The sequence below is a fragment of the Fulmarus glacialis genome, unplaced genomic scaffold (genome assembly GCF_000690835.1).
Source record: "Fulmarus glacialis isolate BGI_N327 unplaced genomic scaffold, ASM69083v1 scaffold41048, whole genome shotgun sequence".
In the NCBI taxonomy this organism is placed as follows: Eukaryota; Metazoa; Chordata; class Aves; order Procellariiformes; family Procellariidae; genus Fulmarus; species Fulmarus glacialis.
In genome coordinates this window covers 3,020-12,465 of record NW_009228397.1, presented here as the reverse complement: position 1 = coordinate 12,465, position 9,446 = coordinate 3,020, and the positions used below count along the sequence as shown (strand labels likewise).

Below are 9,446 nucleotides of genomic sequence, written 5' to 3'. Positions count from 1 at the left end.
TATTCCATTCTTGCTTTGTAAGTTTTAGATTTTAACACAGCAAGCACCTAATGAAAGTCAGATATGCTTTCAGGAGAGTTAAGTTTACCATCCTTTATTCTTAACTTCTCCATAACTGTCTCTCAATTTCAGCTAAATTTCTATTTCTGACACTGAAGTCATATGTGTTGGAAGGGAACTATTGTTCAAAACACTGGAACATTTCAAAGCAAAGCTTTATTTGATTATGCTTCCTCATTTACTTTTTTCATTATTTTAACATTACTGATATGCACATTATGGTTGCACTGTACAATTATAGAATTGGTTTACAAGAGGTGAAACAAGTGAAAAACAGAGAAGAAAACAGTGAGAGAATGTCAAACAACCTGGCAGGCATATTAACAGCTTTATCATGGTCAAACTGCTTTTAGACATTATGGATAAGGAAGTTTTATGGAGATACTTGAAGGAAAACACACATATCATTTTGGGTGACTATATGAAGCACTTCTCAAGCATGGGAAAAGTTTTCACAAGGCGCTTTTTAGAAAACTACAGAGATTGATGCCAGAAACCAGAAGTGACCTTCAGCCATGAATATGAAATAGTAAGATAGATTGGGGACTCTGCGCTTTGATGTCCCAATCATGAGATGGTCCTAATTGGACTGCATACGAGAGATATGACACATCTCCATCAGCTTCAGTCCTGAACAAAATCTGAATTGTTAGACACCTGTTCTTTCTCCCAGTTTCTCCTCACTACTTTCTCCACTCCACCTTGTTTCTTCTTTCATTTCGTAGTTCTCCTGCCTTCTGCATACAGCAGAGTTAAGAGTTCAAGTTTGCCAGATCATGGAGAACCTAGTAAGATCACATGCTTTCTCCAACAAACAATGAAAACAAAAAAGGTAACTTGAGGTGGTGATCCCTCTCTTCTCTTCCTTTTCTTCAAGAGGTATAGAGGATCAGATGTCAAAATAGGAGGGTGAAGAAAAAAAACTTTGCCCAAAGTAATGCATTCGACCTATTTTGTTCTTCCCATCCTGGAGATGGGGGGACAGTTAAAATGATCTTCAGTACCAAATGAAAGACTGCTAAAGAAATTTCATTTCCCTATAGACACTTTCTTCAATGAAAAGGGATAATGAATGACGTTAAACTACAGGACATAACTGATATGCTCCATTATTCTTACAATAAAAGACTAAAGCAATTTCAAGGACCATTATTCATGGGACTCAGAACACTGAGCACTCCATACTCAAAACCTTAGACTTTCTCTAGGTGTTTGATATGAAACAGTAAAAAGATCATATTCACAAGATTCTACATGTCCAATCTTTTCATTGATATGACTGACAGTTTGGAGGAAAAAGGGGAAATTAGGAGATCAATAGCCATATTTAACTTCAGATGACAGTATTTAATTGGCCATTTATAAAATGCAGAGATGTGCCCCAGTTAAGATCTTGGCCTAGGGAAATAAACTAGGAGTAGAAAAACTACTCACTTATATATACAAGTACACTTGCTACTCACAAGTACAGATACAGCAGGTGAATTTACAACTGCCTCCCACCCCAGGATTCAAGTCATAATTAAAAAAAAAAAACAGCCCAACAAAAAAACCCCAAACAAACCAAAAGCCTGACAAAGAAGTGCTTTAATGACCTGAACAAAACTGTTAATAGCCAAAGCAAAACTGGAGAAACAGAGTGAAATTACTGTGGAGAGAAGAAAAAAAGTTGCAGGGTTGTTCTGACCCTCACACTGAAGCCAAGTGATGCGTCGTATTACATGATTGGTGCAATTTCATCTTCAGCTACAGAATCCCTTCCATACTATTACTGTAGGCAGAACAGTGTGCAACAGAACTCTTAATACCTATCACTTACCTTTCGAACAATACTGTCTTCTACATTAGACTTCTTGTTGCTGCCCTGCTTGCCCATTAAAGTAATCTCTAATTGACAAAATGGCTTGGGCAAAATATCACACTGTGTGAAGAACTTGCGCCACTCCACTATATATGCTTTTAGTAAAGCTGTATCATCTTGATGACTCAGCACTCTCTGGAGGAGGGAGGGAGAAGAGGAAGTAATTTATAAAAAGTTTCTGCACAAAATATATTGACTTTGCTTATACTGAAAATAACTCCCCATATAAAATTCAAATATACAGATATATCAGAATAAGAAAGTCTACATATTTAAGTGCCATTTAGTTTAGGGCAGTAGTTATCAACCCATGGCATATGGACCATTTCTAAAGGGTAAAGAAATAGCAAACAAAAGTAATAGCAAACAAGTAGTCAGTACGTTTAAATTTTCCAAATGAACCATTTTTTTTTTCTTTTAAGCCATGTGCAAGTCAAAAAGATTAAAACCTTTGGTCCAAAGGCATGTACTGGTACAACCATATCTAAAAAAAACCAAACGGGACTATGTAAGGACTATGTTATATTCTATACAGTGAAAAGTTCAATTCAGTGGCATCTACTAACCTTTCATTAGACCCAGAAACTAGTTAACGTGTATATTTTATTAATGCCTGGAAACTACAACTACACTGTACAATGGCTATCATAGTGCCTAAGAAGGTGCTCCTCAAAGAACAGCCAACACAGACCATATCGAAGGCCTCAGTTCAGCATAGGATTTATGCATATAAGCAAACAAGCTGATAGAACTTAAAAATCAGCCTTTATATGCCTGGTTATACAAAGGCCTATATAAGAAACTATTTTCCTTTAAGCAGTGTAGATCTCTTCACTAAAAAAAGATTTTATAGACTTTCATTTTTTCCTTTTCAAACCTTTGTTGTGGGATTTTCGGATTTTTTTTTTAATCTCACAACAACCCCCTCTTTTAAACGCCTTATTACAGAAAACATCTTTTGCTATACATAATACAAAAATTTCCTTTCAATCTATTGATCATTTCAATTGTTTAGGGCGAAGCCCATAGAACTGGACAGCTAAGCTTGCTGCGTCGATAGCACGGATGTTTCTAGTATGCCATACATATGGCTTATTTTAAAGCCATCCATGAACATGTCAGCATAGCACTGAAGCTAGACAAACAACATTTTTTTTCAGACAGTAATTTCGTATAGAAAATTTTGCCTCAAGAAGTTTTCAAGTGGAAGAAGATTCCATAAGTACTGTCGGATAAACAAAAATAATGCCGTGTTTTGTTCTGTTTTTTTTTTAATATAACACAAAAATCATTGCCCAATCCAGTTTCATGGACTGTGAGAAAACAATGAGCAAATGCTCAAGGCTAAGTCTTCTTTTTGTCAATAGAAGTTCACAGTGTAATTATGATCTCCAGAACATCACAGAATCTCAAACATAAAAGCAATCCATTTAGATCCAAAGTCAGAACTATTTAGTTATTTTCCTAACGATATGAATAGAAGTTATGAAACGTTAAAAACTTACTGCTTGTGCCTGTTTAATAAAATCAAGGATGTCTTCCTTCAGAGCCTGATGGATTTTTGCTGGACCTTTATCATCCCACAAGCAAACTGCATGTACATCTCTAGAAAACAATTCATTCATCTTTTAGTAACAGCTACTCAAAGTTTAATTCTGTAATGTATGAGGTTTAAACAGTCATAATTTAAGTACATTTAAGAAATTAATACACTTTCTATCTATCGTTGTCAAACAATACACAGCTAGATGCCAGTAACACGAGCAGGAAAACATGTTTGGAGAAGAGACCGAAGCTATAAGAAAGTCTTGGAAGCAAGTAACAGCAACCTATCTAGGAAAAGGCAATGGTCAAGAAGGAGATGCAGAAGCCAATTCTGTTTTCAGTATCTATTCAATAATCCTTATTGCATTAAGGACGATTTTTAAAGCTTTTCTTTGACAAAGACAGAAATCACTTGCCAGTAGAAGCATTACTACTCAGACCGTATTATTCTAAAATACTCTCATTAATATGCAGCCTTCACTCACAGTTTCACAATCCAAGCACTACAACAGAAACAGACCTTCCTTGTGAGAAATGTGAGCTTAGGGGCATCAGGTAATTTAAAAGACATTTTAATTAGTTTAATAAGATCACTTAAACGTTTCATGACAGTGGTAGCATTTTAAAGTGAAACCCCACTGCAGAAAAGCTACCAAACAGCATCGCAAAGCAAAATTGTATTAAGGAGTTTTAATCATCGTTTAAATGAATTCCTGTTTTTCCTAGCAGACCAGCAAGTGTAACTTAATTCCTATTTTCCTTCCATATTAAAGACTAAACAAAGCAAGTTACACTCCTAACCATACATCATATATAATATGGCCTAGCAAGCCTTTTATTGACTCATTACCTTCCTCTGGTTCTTCTTCCTCCTTTCAATAATAAGGCCACATCTTTGCAGGAAAGCAACTATATAATCTAAATGTATGACTTTGTTCCTACTAAATCAATAGACTTATTTCAATACAAAAGCATCTTTTTTAGTTTAACTGAAAAAACAAAACTTAAAAGGTAAAAAGTTCCTTTGACACAGATCAAAGGTGCTGGCCCAGGACTTACAGAGGTCTACCTAACTTGTGAGACTTACACAACTTTCACATGCAGAAAAGGTGTTACTGTATTTAGAATGCCACTGTTTCCTGACAGCAGTGAAAAAAGTATAATCATACCCAGAGGGCAGGTAGAAGACACCTATAGATTTCAAATTTTTATTAAAAAGCTTAACAAAGAGCACTGTCCAGAAATAGGCACCTAGGAGAGTGGGTTCCTTTCCCTCAATATCCTCACAATTTAGCCATAAAGTTACTTAAGTTCTATTCAATAATTCAGCTACAAGAAAAATAATACATGGAAAAATTCAATACCAATGCAGATTTATTGAACTAGTTATTAAAAATGAAAGCAATGACTCAGAACTGAATTTGTACCTTAACTACATCATGTTTCTGGCAACTACTATAGCCGTGACATCATAAGATATTAAAACTCATTACATGATAAACTACCTTTCCTTTTGGTTGGCAGAAAAGTGTGACAGGTGCAGTAAGATGGGTGTAAAAAGAATCACTGCACCATCCTCATCGAAGAGAGCAATAAAGATACAAGACTGTGTTTAAATAAAAAACACTTCTGTGACAGATTTTAAAAAGCAGAAGGAGACACTGCAGATTTAAGCTACAATTTGAGGGAAAATAACTATGTTGAGACAAAGATTATTTTAGATATACTTTCAATATATATGTTGTAACTCACTTCCATATTACATTGGCAAAGGTCACGCGATACATTTTAAGAAAAAAGAAATCACCTAACAGGAAGCAACTTCTGGCTTTTTGGAAGGAGGAAAATGGCTGGGTTTTTAGAAAGTACAATAATGCAAACACTGTCTGAAAAATAGTATATATATTATTCTTAGGGTATAAAACTATTCAAATTATACCAGTTAAACTGCATTACCCTGTTACTTCAGTAGCGTTCTTAAGTTATTTTAGAAGAAAGCCATTCAAATCAGAATAATGTAACATTCAGCAAACTGCCTTTCAATGAACTTACTGCCAAAGCAGTAAACATTTTCTCCCCAATTCTAACAAAAGTTTTGTGCAGGTACAAAACTTGTTTATAATGATCAGCTGAAGTCAAAAGCTCTGCTGTTCTTTCTCCATCCTATTTGCAAAGATCTGAATCTCAGCAAAACTCTACTTTTGCACGTTTACAGTGATGTAGGCACACTCACCACTTAAAACTTCAACTAGTACTTTTGTTCTGTGTGTTATCACATAGTCATTGTCATATCAGAAGTAGTACCATAATGGTATTCCCATTATGCAGAAGGATGTAAGATACTAAAAAATTACTTACGAAAACAGATCAAACCATTGCTGTTTTGTGACAGACTCCTGACGAAGAAGTTTCAGAACGATAGGGCGCATGAAATCCCATTTGTCTTCAAACTGAAGTGAACCTTTATTCTAAAATGAACAAAAAAATTATTGTTAATAAAACAGTTTCTTATTTAAAGTTATCTTTAAGGATTGCAGTTTCTACGGTTAACGTAAAAATATCTTCTTCTCAGAGTTGTCTCATAAGCTAGCATTTGAGCTACAACACCATAGCTGAACAACACTTTTCACAGTAAGTATTATTTTAAAAAGTGACAGAGCTATTATTTGTTTCTTAGAGAAGCAGATTGACAACTTCTTCCTTTATTCGCTACATTAGTTAAAATGCAACAAGTTCTAGCAAGTATTCTTCACCTGTTAATGGAGTTATACATGGACAACGTGAATGATGCTCGGTCAGCTTCACCACCCGAAGCCAAGATACGTGCAATGAAAGTCATGAGGCAGAGTTGCAAACCCATCTTGAATAAATTACCATTACCAAAATGGCAGCCAGGAATCAGAAATAGTACCTGTGGATGCTGCCACATACCTTTTTTTTTCCACTGTGCATTTGGCATCAGCAGCAAACAGGGAGGAAGGAAGCAGAGTAATGTAGGAGCCGTTGTATCACAGACTCCCTTCCTGTGGGTTAACTGGCCATAGGCAGTTTGACGGCCGAGACTACAGTTGGTGCAGATAAAAATGATTTACACTGTGCTGAAAAATCTAATCCAAGGTGAATTTTTTCAAACTTATGATACAAATTAAGAGGAACACTAAAGAAATGAAGTGCTCCCATATCATTCTGATTATTCTGAAAAATCTCACTATAGGATACAGGCTGACTTCCGTTATTTAAAAAAAAAAAAAAAAAGAAAAATAACAGTTCTATTGCATATGTTGTAATCCTACTTGCTTACAGCTCCACATTTTAAAAAGGAAAACCCACAATTAAAAAAAAAGTTGATTGAGAGTTCTGTGGCAGAAAGATTACTGGTTATCTGCAGTGTTATGTTCCAATGCACTGGCACTGTTTACTTTTGAACAGATCATTGTTTTGGCTAGTAATACTCCATTTGACACAATTCACTTCAAATACAGCAAATTGAAATTCTGACAAGTGCGCTGTTCTGCCACTAACATCTCTTCAGATAAACAAGCACAAGCAGCACGCCACGTTCTCTCACCCATCTCCTCTGATTAATTTCTACATGGAAATTTACTGTTAAATCTGTTATTTAATATTCAGAATAAGCACAGTTTGGAAACTGTATCCGCTGGTGCTCTTAAGTGCAAAGATGTCTCATCTTCAAGTTATAAAGATGCAACAGGCATCACAGTAACTATTTTTACAGCAACAGCACCTGGAGGCCTCACAGCATTATCAAACCACTGTGGTAGGTACTGAATATGGGTTTCACGGAAGCAGACCCTGTTTGATACAGTTTAGAATTCTTTCAACATAAAAAAAAAATAGAAAAAGAAATTGTTTTCCAATTCAGACAGCCAGTTTTGCCTGTTCTCTTCCACTGTAAAGAAAAAAATAAATAAAAAATAATTTGAATGCCTCATCTTTGAAAATCATCAACTACATGCTTCCCCCACATAGAGCTAGCTTTACAATTACTCCCTAAACTTTGATGAGTTGCTCTAATCTTTCCTATTCCTGTGAAAAAGATCAGTTTCTACTTGCAGATATTTCTGTTCCCAGTCCCTCTTTGCAGGATAATGAACTTGAAAGACCAGCTGCTGAACAGTTAGAAGTTCCAGAAAAGGCATTATAAAGTAAGCAAAACCAACTTCCTTAAAAATTTTCCTTTGGAGTGAAACTTCAGAGTATATCCCATAAGTTTTCCGGAAAAGGTAAAAAGCCTGTTCTGCAATTCTGGGGAAGTGCAATTCAGCCCTTTGCTGAAAACAGTTGAAGATAAAAACCCAAATGCTCTAACTTTGTGAATAAGACTAGTTTCCCTGAAAAACATGGTGGGGGGGGAAATTGCAAACACTGATGTTTATATGATTTAGATTGTGATTACCTAGTTTATGCTAAGGAGCACACGTAAAACTCCATTTCAGTTGTAAAAACTGCATGTCCACTTGTAACGAACATGTACTGACTTAAAAAGAATTCCCCAAACAAAGCTTGACAGAAAATGCCACTAGGGAAGTTTAGAACTTTGTTTCCTATATATAGGAGTAAATTTTTTTTTTTTTTAACCCCCACGCTTCCTCCTTTATTCCTGAATTAAGCAGAAGAGGAAATAAAATTAATGGATTAAAAATCCCACTCAATTAAACTATTCTTTAATTTCAATAAACAATTCAACACCTTTAGATAGATTCAGGTTTCCATGACCATTAATCTTATGCTCTTGTACTGAAATTACAAGAAAGGGTGCATAATACCACCTACTGTGTCTCATTCACATTCATTAATTCTACCCCTACTAATGCATGAGAAAACTAAATTTTATAGTATAAGAGGAGGTCAAACAGTGGTAATTCTTAGTTGTTACCAAAGTCACACATACACCAGTGACCCAGACAACACGAGGAACCCATTTCCCACTTTGTTGAGCCACCCACAAACCTATGCAATTTCTGAGCAGTATTTCCTGGGTGACTTTTCTTTCTGAGCTTGTTGCCTCAAACCACAGATCCCAAGGGAAGGTAAGTAGGAGGGAAAGTCACACCTTTGACTATTTCTAAAGTTACTCCACTTATCAAATCTTCTCAGAAAACATAGATTATGATTGATAGCCATACCCTAAGTGACCATTCTAGGAGTTTAAAATTTAATGCTTTGAAAAACAACTCCACTTATGAAACATTTTACATTTCAAAAGTCACTTCACTACAGTTGTCCGCAGAGATTTAAAGTTCCATTTTAACACTAAACTTTACTTGAAATATATACTACTTCACACACTATATTGAAATATATACTACAACTTTACCCTTCAAACTTACTTTTTCCTGTTCTTCACTTCTATGCATAAGCACATAAACACAATAATTTAGCAGGTAAAAAACCTCCCAGACTATGTTGGTGGATATTATGTAAAATTAGTACAATGATGCAAGTGGAATTGTTCCACTAACCAGTTTTCCTGATTTTGGGTATTACCACATACACGAAATTCCTCTCCTTAACGGTAAGCAAGTTTAAGAAAAGCACAGCAGAATATGGTATAAGAGCCTAAATAAACGTGGAATATAACAAGGCAAGGCAATATAACAAGACCTCCACGCTACTGTCCCTCTGAACCTTGAAACATCTATTTAGACATTCAGCTCTCCTTACTGTGTACTCTATATATTTCAGGCCACATACAAATTCAGCCCTGATCTCTGACAGATGCTTTAAACAGTACTGTAAAAAAGCAACATCCTCTATATCTTATTGTACATCTTATCTACATATGGGTAACATCTTCATCTTTACTACTTCACTGTTTTCAGGCACTATATATATTAAGGCTAGTTCACAGAGGGATGAAGGACAAAATATGAGGTCCTAGACTGAAATAAGCATGAAAATTCACTGTCTGATTAATCTCTGCTACCAGCAGCTCTAAAAAATCAGTGTAATGATTGTA

General features: G+C 35.4%; 1 protein-coding gene across 1 annotated transcript; it reads right to left on the bottom strand.

Moving 5' to 3' along the window:
* Nucleotides 1-1,868: 1,868 nt before the first annotated feature.
* LOC104080919 (cullin-5-like) lies at nucleotides 1,869-5,934 on the bottom strand (the record flags this gene model as incomplete). Its single annotated transcript, XM_009583465.1, has 3 exons — nucleotides 1,869-2,056; nucleotides 3,427-3,526; nucleotides 5,825-5,934. Coding segments are annotated over 3 exons (398 nt in total), but the record flags the coding sequence as incomplete, so codon positions are not given.
* Nucleotides 5,935-9,446: the final 3,512 nt, after the last annotated feature.